General features: G+C 41.3%; 1 protein-coding gene across 1 annotated transcript in view; it reads left to right on the top strand.

The window, feature by feature from the left end:
• The window catches only part of LMF1 (lipase maturation factor 1), a 403,232-nt gene that overhangs the window by 287,626 nt on the left and 94,072 nt on the right, over positions 1 to 21,534 (top strand). Inside the window, exon 6 of the mRNA XM_030211700.1 lies at positions 17,012 to 17,179. Within this exon, the coding sequence (XP_030067560.1) occupies positions 17,012 to 17,179 (168 nt within the window). The remainder of the gene's footprint in view (positions 1 to 17,011; positions 17,180 to 21,534) is intronic.

Genomic DNA, 21,534 nt, shown 5'->3' with positions numbered 1-21,534 from the left:
GCACAGTCAGGTTACATGCCAATGAATATTTATCCTCGGGCAGCAGAAGGGAAGATAACCTCCTAGAGGATCCCATTGGCTCAACTTTTGCTTCCTAATGGCTAGTCTAATGGCTCCTTTGGGGGAGTGTTTTACTTTCCGCTACCCAGAGGATAACTGTCCTGTGACTTCACTTATAAGTCTCTAGCCTCTGCTTCTAATGATTGTGGGTTCAGTCCCCCACAAATCTGGCAGGCAGTGTAGAGCCATCTTGGAAAGGAGCAGTGGTCATGTGATTTTCATGTTAAAACTTGTTGACAAGCAGCCAAGCAAGTCTATTTTAGCCTTACTTCTAACTCCCATGGCTGATGATGTCGTCATGAATCTGAGACCAGCATTATTTTCTTGCCAATTTCTCTATTGTATTTCATAAGGAGAGAGAAACTTGCATTAGTAAAATGTAGGCTTCGGGGTTCAAAATGGTGAAAATGATAAAGCTTTGAGACAAACAGAAAGCAAAGAGCACACACAGGGCTCAGGTGCAGAGTTGCCAAGAATTTGTGTGTCAGAGAAAAGTCAGGCTTTACAGCACAAAACTCCCACCGTGAGAAACTTGATGGAAAATACAGTGAAATGAAAGAGCATTTCCAGAATTGGTGCCATTTTACCCCTCTCCTGGTACCTTCAGGTCTTCTGCCAGTACTGGTGATGATGCTCCTCTCCTGGTACCTTGAAGGCTAGATGCCACTTTGCCCTTTTCACATTGTCTTTATACCACTGTTAATGCCCTTTGACCCTGCTTATATTTGCTGATTATAGTTTTTAATTGGTTTTATCATTGTTTTGTTTAATTATATTTTGTTGTTTTAGCATTTCTTGTTTTTGTAATATTGCTTACAACTGTTGATAATTAGCACAATATAAATGTTTTTAAATACATCCTATGTTTAAGCCTGAGGCAGTAGAGTATCAGCAGTATTTGAACCCTAGTTTACAAGGTTCTCGGCCCCTGCTCTAACCATTAGGCTCGTTCAAGTTTCAAGCAATTTCATTGAAAATGAATGGGGGGGGGGGGGAACCCCTGTTATGGTACACAATTGTTTGCCCAATTGATTTTAATGGAAATCAATGATTCAGTATCCAAGAACTAGTGGAACTGAAATTGCATTAAGCAGCTGTTGTTGGGTTATTATTATTATTATTATTATTTTTTTTTTATTTATTGCATTTGTACCCCACATTTTCCCACCTCTTTGCAGGCTCAATGTGGCTTACAATACATCGTGGATAGTGGAAATAAGAATAGAATAGACATTTGGTGTTACAGAAGGATTTTGGGTTACATGGTAGTAGAATACATGATAGTAATATAACAGAAGGCATTATTAAACATTTCTGGATATGTGTGTGGAGTCTTATATGTGTTGATCTTTGAGGTATATCTTGTCAAAGAGATGGGTCATCAGTAGTTTGCGGAAGTTGGTCAGTTCATAGATCCCTTTTAAGTTGCGTGGTAACGCGTTCCAGAATTGCGTACACCTATAGGAAAAGGTTGATGCATGCATTAGTTTGTATTTTAGGCCTTTACAGTCGGGGAAATGAAGATTAAGGAATGTGCGAGATGATTTTTTAGCATTCCTGGGTGGTAGGTCTATCAGGTCTGACGTGTAGGCTGGGGCATCGCCATGGATGATTTTGTGAACTAAGGTACATACTTTGAACGCAATGCGTTCTTTGAGTGGGAGCCAGTGTAATTTCTCTAGTAGGGGTTTTGCACTTTCGTATCTTGATTTTCCGAATATGAGTCTGGCTGCCGTGTTCTGGGCTGTTTGGAGTTTTTTAAGTATTTGTTCTTTGCAGCCAGCGTAGAGTGAGTTGCAGTAGTCTAGATGACTGAGTACTAATGATTGTACCAGATTACGGAAGACGGTCCTTGGGAAGAAAGGTCTTACTCTTTTTAATTTCCACATTGAGTGGAACATCTTTTTGGTTGTGTTTTTCTCGTGATTCTCAAGTGTTAGGTGCCGATCAATGGTAACTCCAAGAATTTTTAGGGTTTCCGAAATTGGTAGATTTAGTTTAGGTGTGTTGATGGTGGTAAATTTGTTTGTGTTGTGTTGAGAGGTGAGTATTAGGCATTGGGTTTTTTCTGCATTAAGTTTCAATTGAAATGCATCTGCCCAGGAGTGCATGATATGTAGACTTTGGTTGATGTCGTTGGAAATTTCTTTTAGGTCTTGTTTGAATGGGATGTAGATCGTTACATCATCAGCATATATGTACGGGTTGAGGTTTTGGTTTGATAATAGTTTGGCCAAGGGTATCATCATTAGGTTGAATATGGTCGGTGAGAGGGGGGATCCCTGTGGAACTCCACATTCAGGTGTCCATGTGGCTGATGTAATCGAATTTGATGTCACTTGATATGAACGCGTGGTTAGGAATCCCTTAAACCAATTAAGAACGTTGCCTCTGATACCGAAGTATTCAAGGATGTGTAGTAGAATTCCATGATCAACCATGTCGAAGGTGCTTGACATGTCGAATTGTAGAAGTAGTATGTTCTTGCCGGTTGCAATCATTTGTTTTCAATAGAAATCAAACAAAATAAAACATGGAAAAGAAAATAAGATGATACCTTTTTTATTGGACATAACTTAATACATTTCTTGATTAGCTTTCGAAGGTTGCCCTTCTTCGTCAGATCGGAAAGAAGGGCAACCTTCGAAAGCTAATCAAGAAATGTATTAAGTTATGTCCAATAAAAAAGGTATCATCTTATTTTCTTTTCCATGTTTCTTTTTTTTTTATTTCTATTGATAACCTTTAAGAGTGGACTAACACACCTCTCTACTTAATCATTTGTTTGAATTTAGTCATGAGCATAACTGGTACTGTTTCAGTACTGTGGTTAGAACGAAATCCTAACTGGGAGTCGTGTAGTATTGAGAACTTGTTTAAATAGTCTGTGAGTTGTTTGGTCATCATCCCTTCTATTATTTTGGTTATTAAGGGAATGGATGCTACAGGTCTATATATTTTTTTGTTTTTGTTTTTTTTTTTGTTACATTTGTACCCCGCGCTTTCCCACTCATGGCAGGCTCAATGCGGCCTACATGGGGCAATGGAGGGTTAAGTGACTTGCCCAGAGTCACAAGGAGCTGCCTGTGCCTGAAGTGGGACTTGAACTCAGTTCCTCAGTTCCCCAGGACCAAAGTCCACCACCCTAACCACTAGGCCACTCCTCGCATTTTTCTTTGCATCTTTGGGTATGGGGGTGAGTAGAATGTTTCCTTTCTCCTTTGGGAAGAGTCCATTTTGCAGCATAAAATTGACGTGTTTCGTTAGGTCTGTTATAAATTGTTGAGGGGCCGATTTCATAAGGTTATTTGGGCATATATCTAATTTGCAATGAGATTTGGCAAATCTTTTAAGCGTTTGGGAGATGAGATCTTCCGATAGTATCTCAAATTCAGACCAAATCCTATCTGCTGGGTATACTCCAGGGTCTGGGTCTAGACAGTCTAAGAGTGCAGCGTATTCGATGGGGCTGATAGGTATTTTAAGTCATAGTTGTACGATTTTCTCTTTGAAGTACTTCGCGAGGTTGTCAGCTCCTGGTGTGTCTTTGCTGCTGTTTGTGACTGGTGTGGTATCTAGTAGTTTATTCACGAGTTGGAAGAGTTTGTGTGTGTCCTTGTAGTTGGGTCCAATTTCAGATTTGTAGTATAGTCTTTTGGTTTGTCTTATGGTGTATTTATATTTTCTTCGGAGTTGTTTCCAAGCGTTAAGTGTGGGATCGTCTTTCTTTTTAGTCCACGCACGTTCTAATTTCCTAACTTGTGTTTTGAGTTTTTTCAGTTCCTCGTTGAACCACGGTATTGAGTTCTTTGTGTGCGAGGTTCTGGTTTGAATTGGGGCAATGTTGTATAATGTTCTGCATCTATCGTCCCAGTCTAGGAGGAATTGGGTTGTGTCTGCCTTTGTTGTCCACCCGTTGTAGTAAATCTGTTGCCAGAATATTATCGGGTCTATTTTTCCTCTCGTGGTGTAGGTTTTTCGTTCCTGTTTTTTAGTTGTGGTTTTCGTTCGCCATTGGAGGGAGATGTATGCTTTGTAGTGGTCTGACCACGGTGTGGGTCTCCATTTTGTATCTGCTAGTAACAGGTTTAAGTCTGGATCGAATTTATATGTGATAATGTCTAGTGTGTGTCCTTTAGTGTGTGTTGGTTGTACGTTTGGTGCGTGAAGATCCCATAATTGTAGGAATTCTTTGCATTCTTGGGTGCTTGTTAAGGTAAGATCTTCCAGGTGCAGGTTAATATCGCCTATTATGATAAGGTTTGAAGTAGAGACACATGTGTTTGAGATGAAGTCCATGAGGTGTGTTTGGGAGTCTTGCCAATTGCCTGGCGGCCTGTAGAGTAGGATTGCGTTAAGGTGTTCCTGCAAGTTTGTCATGCTGTAGACAGTAACACAGACCCATACTATGGTAAAAAAAATCCCTGTGTTAGCTGCTGGATGCGGGAGAGATCCTGGGCATGACATGGGCAATGGAGGAGTGGCTGGCTGTTTCATGGCTCATTACTGTATCTAGCTGACCTACCAGAGGCTGACCTACCAGAGTGTGCAATGCAAGGACAATCAGGAAGGTAAGAGCAGCACTGAACATGTTAGAAGTACATATATAAAAAGCAAATGCAGAACATACACATACACAACTGTGGGGGAAGAACAACATACATGTAATTATGCTACCTAATACCTTTGGCTCTGCAGCCCATCAACACCAAATGTTCAGGAGATGCCAAGAGGATCCATGCGGGAAAAGGCATGTGCACACACAAACGTGCATATAATTCTGAAAAGGCGGCTTTGTAGATTCTGCTAGTTGTCTTTCCCTGTTATCCCTCGCATCCATCCAGCTCCAGACCACTGCTCTTTCTCACTCAAATTTCCCTCAGTCCAAACCTAAGTTAGTGCTGCCATGTGTGGACTGAGTTGTTGCAACAGTTCTGGCTGATTGCATTCATAGTAAGAATTTAAAAGAAAGGTACTGTGGAGTTATGATTATTAGGCTACATTCAATGCAAAATAAAATCGTAAGAGTTCCAATAAAAATGTTGTGGTTTTCCTAAAATGTACAGAGACATTCTGAAAAAAAATTAGGGGGGGGGGGAGAGAAGAGGGATTCTTCTTAACATCAACATCAAAATAATTATCTCCCAGTAGATCTATAAAAATCGTTCTATACATGTTACCTACAAGCTTTTGTAGGGAAGGATTTCCCTGAGTTGGTTATTCAATGGTAGTTTTGAGCTCATAGAAAAACACAACACTAATCTGCCTGCTTCAAGTCAGGGGTCTAAGCCAAGAGGATGTGTTTGTCTCCTTGCCAGCATAACCATAAAATGTTGGCAATTTACTACAGACACAGTGCCGCGCCACTCTCCCAAAGGACCAAAATAAACTTCAGATGTAGAGCGTATATTTTTACTTAAAAAAAACAACCAGTTAATTCACTTTTAACTCTCTTTTGGCATTCTCTGTGAAACCCTCAAGCAGAAGTGCCCTGCAACGAAGCGAGCCTGCAAGTTCGGAAGGCAAGAGTGTGTAAAATGAAAGACACATTTCAACATGGAGCAGGGCGGGAAGGAAGGCGGGCAATCTTTACCCTTATGAAAAAGTGTCAGCATTGAAGGACTAGCAGATACCTGGATGAAAAGAAATCTTTCTCTGTCGTGCCCTATTTTATGTATCTGGGGGGGCTTTGGATTCCTCCCTGCACAAGAAGTCTTTCCACTAAGAGTCGCTGAATGCAAACTTTAGTACTTTTCCTTCCAAGCAAACAATCTTTGCAGTCACCTTTTGTGACTAAAATTGTAGGCTTCGGCTCTTTCCAGGACAACATCTAGATCTGCTCTTTTTGACAGTGACCATGTACCATCATGGTAGAAGGAGAACGTGGCACAGAGCATCATTCTCGATCCCCCACCGGCAGAAGCCTTAATCTAGAATCATAATCTAGGCAGCCGTACCGTTCAGATAATCACACATCATCTTATCAAGGCATACAAGTTTGCAGCTTTATTGAGTACACATATCGTTTATCGCATATCAAGCAAAGAACCTCTCCTAAGCCAGGTACAGTCACAGTTTTCTAGCAGTTAGCCCTCACAGCCAAACCAATGCTTCCACCCCTTCCTGCCATGTCCCTTGGGTGGCGCTAATCTCATATTCCTGGATGTAACGCGCCCTTCACCATTTAACCATATAACATGCCTTTCCGAGCAGCTGTAGTATCAGCCAAAACTGTTGCAACAACTCAGTCCACACATGGCAGCACTAACTTAGGTTTGGACTGAGGGAAATTTGAGTGAGAAAGAGCAGTGGTCTGGAGCTGGATGGATGCGAGGGATAACAGGGAAAGACAACTAGCAGAATCTACAAAGCCGCCTTTTCAGAATTATATGCATGTTTGTGTGTGCACATGCCTTTTCCTGCATGGATCCTCTTGGCATCTCCTGAAAATTTGGTGTTGATAGGCTGCAGAACCAAAGGTATTAGGTAGCATAATTGAATGTATGTTGTTCTTCCTCTACAATTGTGTATGTGCATGTTCTGCATTTGCTTTTTATATATGTACTTCTAACATGTTCAGTGCTGCTCTTACCTTCCTGATTGTCCTTGCATTGTGCACTCTGGTAGGTCAGCCTCTGCGTGTGACCCTCTCCTTCCAATCACTGGCAGATGCTTGCTTCAGTGACATGCACTGTGCCCAAATCTAAGGCACTGTTCCTATTGGTCCCTTTTCTTTCCCTCCAGGCTTGTGGGCTTTCTTCTTGTTCCCCCCTCCCAGCAAGACAGAATCTCCATTTTGGCTCAGAGCATCCAGTACTGTTCTGACCATCTCCTCCTGGAAAATGGATTCGCTTTTCATCTTTTAGCCCAATTCCTTTCACCCAATTTCTCAACTTCCTCTGTTTATTCGTCACATCACTCCACCTCTACAGTGAATTAATCTTTTCTCCAAACACTCTATATCCACCTCTCTACAATACTGTCAGCCTATTAGCAACTATGAATATCCAGTTCAAAGATTTTCGCCCTACGGCAGAAAGACTTCTGGTTTAAGCTTCTGCATACAATAAGTAAATTGTTCATGCTTATTTTACAATAAATAGTTGAAATTCAGGAGAAACAGTTGGCTGCTGATACAACTGTCAGTAATGCATGTATGCACTTTATGAGACGAGAACAGTGAAAACAGATCATATCTAATATACTTGTAGAATATGCAACATGCTCAGCCTTCGTATTCTGATGCTAGGGTCCACCTTGGGGGTCAGCATTCAAGAAAAAGATCTAAGTGTTGTTGTAGATAATACACTGAAATCTTCTGCTCAGTGTGTGGCGGTGGCCAAAAAAAACATGCAGGATGCTAGGAATTATTTGGAAAGGGATGGTGAATAAGACCGAAAATACTATAATGCTCCATGGTGTGACCGCACCTTGACTATTGTGTTCAGTTCTGGTCCCCATATCTTAAAAAGATATAGCAGAATTATAAAAGGTTCAAAGTGGAGCGACCAAAATGATAAAGGGGATGGAACTCCTCTCATATGAGGAAAGCCTAATGAGGTTAGGGCTCTTCAGCTTGGAAAAGAGATGGGTGAGGGGAGATATGATAGAAGTCTACAAAATCCAGAGTGGTGTAGAACGAGTAGAAGTAAATCCATTTTTTACTCGTTCCAAAAGTACAAAAACTAGGGGACACTCAAGGAAGTTACATGGAAATATTTTTTCACTCAACAAATAGTTAAGCTCTGGAACTCTTTGCCGGAGGATGTAATTACAGCGGTTAGCATATCTGGGTTTTAAAAAGTTCCTGCAGGAAAAGTCAATAGTCTGCTATTGAGACAGTCATGGGAAGCAACTGCTTGCCCAGGGATTTGTAGTATAGAACAGTTTCTGCCAGGAACTTGTGACCTGGCTTGGCCACTGTTGGAAACAAGATACTGGGCTAGATGGACCATTGGTCTGACTCAGTATGGCTACTCTTATGTTCTAATGGTTAGTGCAGTGGGTCGAGAACCTGGGGAACCGCCTGCCTGTCTGACATTGCTGCCTGGATGTCTGACCGCCACCTGAAGCTCAATATATCCAAAACTGAGCTCCTTATCTTTCCACCTAAACCAACCTCTCCCCTTCCCCCACTCTCTATTTCTGTGGACAGCACGCTGTAAATTTCTCCTCTGTCTTCCTCTCCTATTTAGGTCCTCCAGTCTCTTTTCATACATTATTATTTATTTATTTACTTGTAGCATTTGTATCCCACATTTTCCTGTCTCATCTGCTCGTAACCTTGGGATCATCTTTGACTCCTCCCTCTCCTTCTCTGCACATATTCAACAGATTGCTAAAACCTGTCGTTTCTTCCTCTATAATATCGCCAAAATTCGCCCTTTCCTTTCTGAGCACACTACCAGAACCCTCATCCACACTCTTATCACCTGTCGCTTAGACTATTGCAACTTGCTTCTCACAGGTCTCCCACTTAGCCATCTCTCTCCTCTTCAATCTGTTCAAAATTCTGCTACATGATTAATATTTTGCCAAAGTCGCTATGCCCATATCAGCCCTCTTCTGAAGTCACTTCACTGGTTCCCTATCCATTTCCATATACAATTCAAGCTCCTCTTGTTGACCTATAAGTGCATTCACTTTGCAGCCCCTCACTACCTCTCCACCCTCATCTCTCCCTACACTCCTTCCCAGGAACTCCGTTCACTAGGCAGATCTCTCCTAATTGCACCCTTCTCCTCCATCACTAACTCCAGACTCCGTTCATTTTATCTGCCGCATCTTATGCCTGGAATAGACTTCCTGAGCCATTACGTCAAGCTCCATCCCTTCAAATCCGGGCTAAAGGCCTACCTGTTTGATGCTGCTTTTGACTCCTAACTTGTCACTTACTCGTAACCTTTATCTTGTCTTCCTCTCTTCAATAATCCCCTTTTCCCTATGTGTCCTATCTGTCTGTCCTACCCTTATCCCTTATTTGTCCTGTCTGTCCTGATTTAGATTGTAAGCTCTTTTGGGCAGGGACTGTCTTTTCTTCATGTTCAATTGTGAAGCGCTGCGTACGACTGGTAGCGCTGTAGAAATGATTTGTAGTAGGAACTGGATTTGATTCCCACTGTAGCTCCTTGTGACCCTGGGCAAGTCACTTAACCCTCCATTGCTGCCGGTACAAAAAACGTACCCCCATGTTTACAAAGCCGTGCGGCAATGCCAATTCCTGCCCATTTAAAGTGAATGGGCTATGTCAGCATTATTGCATCAGCAGTCGCTAGCGCAGCTTTGTAAATGTGAGCCGACTGGGGACAGAAAAAGTACCTGCATATAATATATGTAAACCACTTTGGTTGTATCCACAGAAAAGCCGTATATCAAATCCATGACCCACTACCCTTTTATCTTCTTGTAGCTTCATATCATATTCTCTAGTTCTAGAACTCCCATCATTTGAAAAAGGCTTTTTTTCAAGTGATTTAAAAGTCTGTAAATTTCTCCTCTGTCTTCCTCTCCTATTTAGGTCCTCCAGTCTCTTTTCATATATTATTTATTTATTTGTAGCATTTGTATCCCACATTTTCCCACCAATTTGCAGGCTCAGTGTGGCTTACATTTGCCGTAATGGCGGTTGCCATTTCCGGGTAACAGAATTACAATGGTATTGCGTTAAGGTGCATACATACATGGTAACATACATGGAACATGGTATATATGGAACAGATCATGGTATATAGATATATCATGTGCATGCATACATGTTAAAGGGAAATACATTATGGTATTGCATGAGGTTCCTGGGTAGTAAATTGGGTTGTAACATACATTAGGTCATTGTGGAAACCTCTTACCATTTTGTTCACTTTTCTCTGTATTGACTGTAGTCTCTTATGTCGTTAGAGAGATATGGCCTCCAAAAGTGAACATAGCACTCTAAGTAAGGCTTTGCTAGTGTTTTCTACAGGGATATTATTGTTTATCATTTTATTAATTTGATATACCGCCTCTTTTGAGCATGAATTGAGGTGATTTACATACAGTTGTACAGGTATTTGCATTATCACCTCCTTTGGTTATGTCCCTCTCTATTTTATTTATTTATTTTTTTATTTATTTATTGCATTTGTATCCACGTTTTCCCACCTATTTGCAGGCTCTCTAGGCAGCTAGCATCCCTCTGGGTTTGGCCACCACATTATTGCATTATTTTATTACCTTGAAATCCTCAGACACCATCACTCCAAGGTCTCTCTTCTGGTCTGTGCACATCAGCTTCTTCCCTCCTCTTGAATGCAGCTTCCTTGGGTTTCTGCGCCCCAAATGAATCTCTCTGTACTTCTCTGCATTAAAGTTTAACTTATTTATTTTCAGATATTTGATATACCACAAATTGAACTTATATAGGCGACTAGCGGTTTACAACAATAAAAACAAAAGTTTTTCATTCTGAAACTGTGGGTGGGGAAAGAAAGAGAAAAAAGATGAAAGGAGAGGACAATTAAGCAACAGGAAAAATGAAAGAGAAGAGGAAGGTTTTCAAGAGTGTTATGAAAGACTGAAGAGGCATATCAATTCTAAGATAAGGGGGGGAAGATCGTTCCATAACCTGGGGTGTAAATAACTGAAAGAAGTGTCTCGAGAAAGAGAAAAGTGAAGAGCAGTAGGTGAAGGAACACAAAACTGATTGCCTGAAGAAGATCAGAGGTAATGTGAAGGGGTATATTGAACAAGAAGTTGTGCAGATAAGTGGGAACAGTAGGGTTGTGGCCCTTAAAAGCAACCTAATACGATAGAAACTGGAAGCCAGTATTCCAAACAGAGAAGAGGAGTAACACGATCAAAATGATGCGCAAGATGAATGAGTTTGACTGACGTTGATTAGATTCACTGTAGACGCTTTAAAGAACGGAGTGGAAAGCCTGCATATAGAGAATTACAGTAGTCCAACCTAGTTATAACAAGTGCCAAAATGAGAGAACAGATAGATGGAGGTGACAAGAAAGGCCAAACTGAGCATATATGAAAAAGAGAACGAAAAAGGAAGATTTAGTCACATTGTCAATCTGCATTTTGAAAGTAAGTTTTGAATCAAAGATCACGCCTAAGATTCAAACAGAATCACTGTAAGAAAGAAGCGTAACATCAAGAACTGGAGGAGAAGGGTGAATTCAGATTAGAAAATACTATAGTGTCATATTTAGTTTCCTTTAACTAAGCAGAGACTGCAGTGAGACAGGTATTCAATGTATCTGGTGAAGAAGAGGAGCATGAAGATAAAAAAGAATCAGTATATCGTAGGCATACAGACAACCCTGACATCCCAAAGACTGACAAACCTGTTCCTGGATGATAATAGAGGAGAAAAAAGAGATATTGAATAGTGTGGGAGATGATATAGAACCCTGAGGGACACTGGAAAATACTGGATAAACAGAGGAAGAAGATCACCAACAATTATTCACTCTTCTCAGGTTGTCCACTCCTTCTGGGATGTCCACTCTGTGACAGATATTTGTGTCATCCACAAAAGAAAAATTTTCCATTCTAACCCTTGGGCTACCTTACAATTCATAGAATTTTCCGTTTTATTGGACATAACTTAGTACATTTCTTGATTAGCTTTCGAAGGTTGCCCTTCTTCGTCAGATCGGAAATAAGCAAATCTTGGTAGATGACAGTATATGTAAGTGAGAAATCAAAACATTTCAGTGACAATCTAACAGGGTGGGGTGGAGGTGGATGGGTGAGACAGGGGGATATGTATGGAGACATCCAGTCTTATTTCCGATCTGACGAAGAAGAGCAACCTTCGAAAGCTAATCAAGAAATGTACTAAGTTATGTTCAATAAAAAAGGTATCATCGTATTTTCTTTTTCTTGTTTTATTTTGTTTTATTTCTATTGATTACCTTTAAAAGTGGACTAACACAGCTACCACACCTCTCTACTCATAGAATTTTCTGTAATCAAAACTATGCATGATGTTCTTGACAGATAAATTACCCACAAACGATACAGGCACACATTTCTTCAGGTAATTTTTCTAGAGACAATAATTAAAGCAAACGACCCGTGTAGCTTGATTACTGGTGCAAACCCCAATGATTCCCCCCCCCCCCCCCCCAACCATAAAATACCCATAGAATTTCCACCAGCATGGGCAGTTTTCTTCATCATTGCAAAGGTGGTATAACCAGAATGGCTCCTGACCTGGTATGGTTATCCTTTGAAGCTACAACTTAAACTTTCTGCAGTTCTGGGTCTACGTTTTCAGTAGACGATTCTAAAGCGTTGACTATGTATGAGTAAGATGCTGTTGGAGCTGTACCAATAGGCAACCAGTAAATGAAAAACCCTAAATTGCATGTGTGTGCACTCAGATATGGCTCTTACTTGCCCTAAAACCAGCATTTCCCTGTACTTTCTTAACTGAGTAAATACAGGTTTCCCATCTCACTGCAACGATCCACCCCCTCACAGAAGTATAGCCATGTTCTTTAGACATATGGAACGTATTGTGAAGGAACACACACAGACAGCAACAGCAATATCATGACTTTTTCATACTTTATGAACCGAAAAAATATTTTATAGTTTTCATGTTAGTTTTTCCCATGTTAATTTTCAAAGTATCCCTGAAGAAAATAGCAAAATTTAAGAGCAGAAGCTGATAGTGTAAGGCATTTAGACAGAGAGATCCTGTTCTTAGAAGACTTTTGAAACCAGTAGTGTGAGTTGAAATTAATTTATATGTCAAACCCGCAAAGTTAACTTTTATGCTGCATTTTGAATAACCGTGTGTGTGTGTATATGGGGATCTGACAGGGAGTATGCAGCCCCAAAACTTCATTTTGTTTAGTTTCCCATGTTGTTCGTGGGGAATTTTGTTTCGTTTTTCTTGTTTTTGTTTCAGGGGTAATGTTAGAAAACAGTGTACACACTTCTGATACAGTTTTAAAAACTTAACTTGGGGGGGGGTTCCTGTTATTTTGGGGTAAAAACGACATTGCTTGCATCTATATTCAACTGACATTTTCTCAAACCTCACAACTACTACGTTTACTACAATTTGTAATATTCTCCTCTAGACTGTGTAATTGTATTTACTATGTAAGCCGCATTGAGCCTGCAATGTGTGGGAAAGTGCGGGGTACAAATGTAATAAATAAATAAACAAAATTGCACAACATGTGAAAATAATAAAGATGAACACCCCTAGATTGGATTAGTTTGATCATTACTAAACATGGACCCTGAGCATAGCTACGATTCTAATTCTTGAAGACTGCACAATACTCAAAGAGGGGCATTTTCAAAAGAAACATCCAAGTTGCGATTTGGACGTCATTGCAAAACGTTGAAATGCAGGTGCGGGGAAACCTGTATTTTTGAAAAAAGATGGACGTCCATCTTTCATTTTGAAAATACCATCAGAGCCGTCCAAATCCTTAAATTTGGACGTCCCTAACTTTCAGCGATTTTCGAAACCAAAGACATCCATGTCAAAAACGTCCAAATGCAAGCCATTTCGACGGGGGAGGAGCCAGCATTTGTAGTGTACTGGTCCCCCTGACATGCCATGACACCAACCGGGCACCCTAGGGGGCACTGCAGTGGACTTCATAAATTGCTCCCAGGAACATAGCTCCCTTACCTTGTGTGCTGAGCCCCCCAAAACCCACTACCCACAACTGTACACCACTACCAGAGCACTTATGGGTGAAGGGGGCACCTGTATATGGGTACAGTGGGTTTGTGGTGGGTTTTGGAGAGCTCGCTGTTTCCTCCACAAATGTAACAGGTGGGGGGGGGGGGGGGGGGGTATTGGCCTGGGTTCGCCTGTCTGAAGTGCACTGCAGTACTCACTAAAACTGCTCCTGGGACCTTCATGCGCTGTCATGGACCTGAGTTTGACATCTGAGGCTGACACAAAATATTTTTAAAGATGTTTTTGAGGGTGGGAGGGGGTTAGTGACCACTGGGGAAGTAACGAGAGGTCATTCCCGATTCCCTCCGGTGGTCATCTGGTCATTTCGGGCACCTTTTTGTGCCTTATTCTTAAAAAAACACATCCAGGTGAAAACGTCCAAGTGTTTGTCAGGGACATCCTTGTTTTTTTCGATTATGGGTCAAGGACGTCTAAGAGTTAGACACACCCAAGTCCTGCCTTCACTACGCCTCCAACACGCCCCCTTGAAATTTGGACGTCCTTGCGACAGACTGCAGTTGGAGACATCCAAAACTGGGTTTTGATTATACTGATTTGGACGGCCTTCTCTTTTGAAAATGAGCCTGAAAGTGATTTAACTAGAAGAGCCTTCTTCCTGGTTAAATCGCTTCTTCCTGCATATTTGCTGATATTAAGGGCACTTAACCAGACAGTACTATTCAATACCAGTTCTCACCCCCTCCCCCGCACTGTCCAGTTACTGCCTCTGTGATCTTTGGGCGGAGCTTGGAAAGAGACGGTACTTAACCAGTTAGTGGCGATATTCAGACCGTTAACCAGTTCAGTAAGAGGATAAAGTTAAGACAGCAAAAAAGCTGTTCTAACTTTATGTACGGAATTAACTGGGCACCAGTCTGACTATCGGGCAATGCCCAGTTAACTCCTGGGTATTGGCCTAAGGGATTCTTGTGCCCCCTGTGATCCCAATAACCCCTCCCCCCAATGGCACAAAGGCCTGACCAAGCCGTACCTCCGTAGGGCCTCAGGCTTACTTTTCTATCCCTACTGGTCTGAGGGGGGGGACCTTTGGGCAGAATCGATGCCCATTCGCTACTGCCCATCACAACTTCTTTCTCAATCGGACCGTCATGTCATCAGGAATGGGAGGGAGAGGGGATCAGGATTGCAGGGGGGGGGTAGGGTTACCATATTTGGTCCCCCAAAAAGAGGACACATGTCCTGCCCCACCACACCCCGCCCCCTTTCACACCCCGCCCCACCCCCTGTCACATATTCCCCTCCCATTTGTCACACACCCCGTCACCCCCCCTCCACTCCCCTTACCGTACTCTACTGCCCTGGTGGTCTAGTGACCTCTTCGGGGCAGGATAGAGGCCCCTCTTTGCTGCCCGGAGCACTGCCCTGCATCCTGTTGCTGATCGAAGGGCTGATTCAAAATGGCCGCCGAGAGTTGATTTGAACCAACCACCTCGAATTGCCATGTAATATGCCAATATGCAAAAGATCTGTTCTCTACCTGCATAATTACCTGTTGCTACACAGTGATAAACCAATGTAATTTCACCAATTTGCTTACATTAAACATGCCCAATAGCCAGGCCTTTCATTTTTTCTAAGACTTGTGGTACTTTCCATTTTTCTCCCCAATTTTGAGAGCCTATTTTATAAATGGCTGTTATTTTTACTTTATTTAAAATTTTAAAAAGGCTGATTTTTTTGGATATTTCACACAGGCACCCTGTTATAAAATGTGTCCCTACATGGGGAAATTTTAAAATCTAGTTCTGCTTATAAGACAGTGCTTTATGCATACAAATACTGTAGATGTCTATAAATTATGCATCCAATATTTCCATAAAATTGTTTGAATACACTGTAATTTCAGCCGAGGAGCAGAGTTGGAGAAGTGTTTGCATTTGAATAAATAATTCTGAAACTATGCCTATGTACATAATTTAAAACAGGGCTGTAAACCAGTCGGGTTTTCAGGATGTCCCCAATGAATATGGATGAGATCTATTTGCGTGCACTGTCTCCATTGTATGCAAATAGATTTCATGCATATTCATTATGGAAATCCTGAAAACCTGACTGGGCGAAAGCCAAGGTTGGACACCCTGGTTTAAACAATGAGCATAAATTCGCACAAAGATACATATGCATCTACTCTTTACCTATGCAGGTATCTAGAGGTTCCTTCCACCCCCTTATTCAAGTTAAGGATTGGTCAAACTCTGGGTCTGGGAAAAGAAGTAGAGGTGGGTGTGACTTGACAGTTCTTTTAAAGTCAAATATACTATAGCAATATTTGGAAGCATTTCTGTGAAGGAATGGCCGCTGTGGCTTAGACATCTTGCTGACCCAGAAATGTTATGGCCATGACCCCCTCCCTGTCTGCCTCCCACTAGAAGTGGACTTGGCGGCGTTCCGGAGCCCCTTGAGTTGCTCCATCCTTTTCCAGTGTCAGAGGAAGGAAGGATGCGGTCTCTTGTCCTCAGGGGCTACTGCAGTATCAAACCCATAGAAAGAACCTGATGTTATTAATTCCAGCTTTTACTAATAAAAAATTACAATAGTTGTGGGATCTGGCAGTAGAAACGTAGTCCATTGCCATGCGTACTGCAGATTCCCCCCCCTCCTTTATTTGTATTTCTGATTTAGCTACAAATATCTTAAAGATGTGTTTTGTCTCTTTCAGTTACAACTGGCGTTTTCAGCATTTTTAAACAAAAACCATGAAACTGAACATACATTAGATGCTAAGAACATTTTAATTTAGCTGCATAGAACATGTCAGCATTCATCAGTTGCTGTTATGTCATTATTAGTGATCTTGGAAAAAATGCAGATAATGTTGTTTCTTATGATGAGGAAAATAGGGGTTGGCATTTCTCTTCCCATTCTGGCAGTGACGGTATTTCCCCAGTCAAATTATCCAACTGCGAGGCTCTTCCTGTGAGTTGGTATCCTTTCCTTGGAACGTAACCACTGTCCATTCCAGAGAGTAAGATTTTGGTGGTTAGAGATTCTAGAAGCTTCTGTCGCAGTCAGCTTGCCTTCCCCTCAGTTCTTCACTTCCTACATTGTGGGTAGGGCTGATTTCAGAAACCATTTTCTCTTGGCCTATACAGTACTAGAGAACAAAACTCCAGGAAGAATTAACCGTGTAATGTTTATCCTGCCTTACCTTTTGTTTGCAGAGAAATTCAGTGCGGAGAGACTAGACAGTCGTCTACACTAACCCATTCTTTTCTTTTATTGTTTCAGACTCAACCTGTACCAAACTATATAGCCTATTACATGCATCAGTCGCCCAGTTGGTTTCACCAGATGGAGACTTTGGTCAACCATTTTGTAGAATTGATTGCGCCCTTCTTTATGTTATTGGGTCGTCGCATGTGCATCATTCATGGAATTATACAAATCTCATTCCAGGTAAGTCTTTCTTCCTTATGTACAAATACCATTCTCATGAAACGTTCCCCTGCTCTTGACTACTATTCATGTGAAGGTCTGTGTCTTTTTTTTTTCCCATTAGTGTCCTCCTGAGTATGGCCTTCCTTAAAATACAGCAGAGGCCTAATATGGGATTCACAGTTTCTGTAAAATCACAGTTTAAGTAGGAGATTATTGATCAGTTACTTCCTCACAGCGGGCCACTATCCTTTTGATGCTTATTCACTGGTTTAGAAGTCTGTCCTCTTGAGACCATTTTTGTTATACTTGTTAGATTCTCAACATGCTTGTTTCCAACAGTTTTTTTCTATCCTGTTGAGTCATTTTTACTGTTTTTGCACTTGTGGCCTCAGTTGGCTTACCACCTTTTCTGTGTTAGTGTCCTTTTTTGTTCTAAAGAAATTAAAAAAATTCTCACAAACATCTGTTTTTTTAAAGATTTCATGAGAGCTACTGGTTTAATGGATGTTTTGGTGCAAGAAAAGCTTAGACATCTTCTAGAAGCTTTTGGGAAGCCCTACTGCACATGTACATCACTTGCTGCCTGCAGCTTTTGGTGGGGGAGGGGGAAGGCTCCCTCGGTCTTCATTTTTTTGTGGAGCCATTCGGTTGCTTCACTTGGCGCTTCCTGTCAAAACGACTGTTTCTACTTTTTGTCTTGTTTGTGAGTTTAAAGAAGACTCAAGAAACTGAAGAATTCTCCAACACAGTCTCAAGGGAATCTGTTGTACCCCAGCATCAAGTCCCTTGCTCTCTCAGCTTCGATGTTGAGAGGTTAACCTTCACTCCTTTGAAGCTGCCTGACAGTATATCACAAGTAATTCTGGCTTCCAGGAGAGAATTCCCTAGAAGGTCATACAGTTTTAAATGGAAGACGTTTACTGTCTGGTGACTTAGATCCTTCTCCTGCCCTACACAGAAACTGCTTGAATAGTTTCTACATTTGTCTGAGTCAGGTTTGAAAACCAACTCCATTAGGGTTTATCTTAATGTAATTGGTGTTAGACCAGCATGTAGAGGGTAAACCCAACACTGTACATGCTTGAGTTCGATTTATATGTGGCTTGCATCTGTTGAAGTCTTTCTTCAAGCCATCTATAGTGTCTTAGGACCTCAATGTAGTTTCAGCCCAGCTGATGAAAGCTCCTTTCGAGACTAGATTCCTGTGATCTGAAGTATCTGGTAATAATCACTTCAGCACACAGAGATTGTGAGCTGCAAACCATAATGACTAAATTCTTTAACGATAGGGTTGTTCTGCACACCATCCAGAATTGCTTCCTAAAGTAGTATCAGATTTCTAACTTAATCAGTCAGTCCTGCCAGTAATTTTTCCTCAGCCCATGCACACTTTGGATTGCAAATGATAATTAACCTTCTGATTGGTACAGACTGAAGCCCTTAGAAAGTCCAACTCATTACCAAATGCACTCTTATCTAATTGGTTAGCACTGTTTAATTACTTCTCTTTATGCCCAGGCAGATTTGACCTTTAAGGGTCATGTCAAGGCTCATAATGTCAGAGCTTTGGCTGCTTCAGTAGTCCACTTCAGGTCAGGCTCCATGGAGGAGATGTTCAGAGCTGCGACATGGATATTTGTCTATACATTTATATCACTTCAAAACAAGAAAACCTCTTTTACAGAAAATCAATATCTCTTCTAGCAAAACATTGTTGAGTAATAATATACATTATTATTATTATTACATTTGTATCCCATATTATCCCACCTTTTTGCAGGCTCAATGTGGCTTACAATTCATCGTGGATACTGGAAATAGAAAAGAATGTACATTTGGTTTTACAGCGAGTTTGGGGTACATGATGGTGAAATGCACAATATTGGAAATAGAAAAGAGTATACATTTGTTTTAGCAGAAGTTTTGGTTACATGATGGTAAAATACATGATAGTGTTAAAGCCATAGTCATTAAGTTCATGATAGTGTGAAAGCAGAAGACAGTAAATAACATTCCTGGGTAACTTAAAGAAAGTAGAGTTACGTGTGTTGTTCTTTATGATATATTTTGTCGAAGAGATACGTTTTCAGGAGTTTGCGGAAGTTGGTCATTTCGTAGACTGATTTCAGGTTACGTGGCAGTGAGTTCCAGAGCTGTGTGCTTGTATAGGAAAAGGTTGATGCATGCATTGATTTGTATTTCAAGCCTTTACATTTGGGAGGATTAAGATTGAGGAATGTGTGGGAGGATTTGTTTTGCATTTCTGGGTGGTAGTTCTATTAGGTCCGACATGTAGGCTGGGGCGTCACCATGGATGATTTTATGGACCAAGGTACAGAGTTTGAACGTGATGCGTTCTTTGAGTGGGAGCCATTGCTGATAGAGTTCCTTAAAAACAAAATAAATGGAGGAAAAGACCTCAAAAAGACCCAGGTGCTCAAGTGAACTTATCACTGACATACTCACAGCACTCAACGGACCATTAGATCATTATTGGCCAAAAACCTCCCCAAAATATATTTTTATTCTTTTTAATGCTCAAAAAGATCACATCGTGCTGATCCAAATATGTGAACAACAAAAAAAATACAGATTCATACAAAACCAAAATTGTATATATAGAGCAACTTAACATTTTTGATCCGGCTGCATAACTCCCAACGGGGAGATAAATAACGGAAGCGCGTTGTGTTCCTCTTCAAAACATACTTGCAGCACACAGTTTCAAAGATGGCGCTTCCGAACATATAGGACGCCAATAAAGCATGCACCAATGTGCTGATTGGTGTGAATTCATCAAAATGTCATGGTTATTTTGGAGGACCATAAAATGCCTCTCATTTTTGCCTATTTATCAAGCCCAGCTTTGATTTGTATAGGAGGATGAAGTCTCTACAAAACTTGTGAATATATCAGGCCCAATATTCAGTGAGTTGTGCATTCACCTGCAGATGATATCGGTATAAAAAAATAACCGGGTTAGAGGAGAGGCAGAGGCAATGCCAGAAACTGTTCAGTACATTCAACAGCTCTATTGAAATGGACGGTGTTTTTGTAAATACATATTAAGGGCCTGGGTTGGCCCTTAAGTTTAAACTGAAAATGAGACCCATTCTGTCTGCTTTATTAATGGAAACATAGTCAGTGGAAGGGAGTCAGCCACTGGAGCCATGACTATACCAATATTTTGCCCAACTAGAGAGCTTGGGGGGGGGGGGGCAGAGATTAGTTTATTTGGACTCGCCATCCAGAAAGGTATTCCACTGGTAAAGATATAGAAGAAATATGTATCCCTCTCTCTTTCTATCTATGTATACATACAATATCTATTCGTATAATCTCTCGCTTTCCCTCGGGGATGGAATGCCTCCCCGATGAAGAAAACTAAACAAATTATGCCTATTGAACTTGAGGAAGAGACAACTGAGAAGGAATGTAATACAAATTAAATATATATATTCAAAGGAAAACTTTCAGCGAGGTGGCCATGTTAGTTTGTAGCAACCCAGTAGAGAATCCACAAAAGTGGAGAACTCAAAGAAGTCCCACGGATAGTTACTAAACAAAGAGGAAGTGGGTAAAAAACCAGGAATCCCAGAGACTTCGATTCATCTTTACTGAAATCCGGTCTCTGGGATTCCTGGTTTTTTACCCACTTCCTCTTTGTTTAGTCTGTAGCAACCGAAATGACACAGATTTTGGTGGCATCTTAAAGATCTTGAGGTATGCAGAGCTGCATTAAAATTATATTGGGCCCTAGGCAAACAAACATTTCAGCCCCTACCATGGACATCCTTTTACTTCTTTTCCTGATGTCCCTCCTCTCCCCCCACAGCCACTGTTCCCTGTCCCCCACCCCATCCAGGAACTTCTTTCTTGGCTTGCTTCATTCTTCACCTCTCCAGAAGGAGTACATGGCTGACTTCGGGTGAACAGCAGTAGTAGACTATGGTTGAGCAGGGGACTGTGGAAACGTGTGCTTCTAGTGGAGTGGCCGAGAACCAGGGAATCTAGACAAGGAATTGTCACCCTCCACACACAAAAAAAGAAAAGAAAATTACCTTTCTTTGGTGCCTCCAAAAGGATGTAGAACAGTTTTCAAAGGAATTTACCCCAGTAACTAATGTTACCAGGGATGAATTTCCCTCTACTCAGTAGGCACATGGGTACATTTATACCTCCACCAGAGAAAGACACCCATTTCTGGTGTTGTGTTCACTCAGTGAGAGCCTCCCATCAACATGAAAACTTCTTCCAGTTGCTACCACCAGACAGTTGGCAACCCTAGGTGACTATTTATGACGGGCCCCTCCCCCTCCAAACTTGGGTTCTAGGCATATGTCTAGTTTGCTTATGCCTTATGGTAGCATTTT

Source organism: Microcaecilia unicolor, chromosome 8 (assembly GCF_901765095.1).
Source record: "Microcaecilia unicolor chromosome 8, aMicUni1.1, whole genome shotgun sequence".
Lineage (NCBI taxonomy): Eukaryota > Metazoa > Chordata > Amphibia > Gymnophiona > Siphonopidae > Microcaecilia > Microcaecilia unicolor.
The sequence above is the reverse complement of the archived record's forward strand: the minus strand, read 5'-3'. Positions and strand labels throughout refer to the sequence as shown.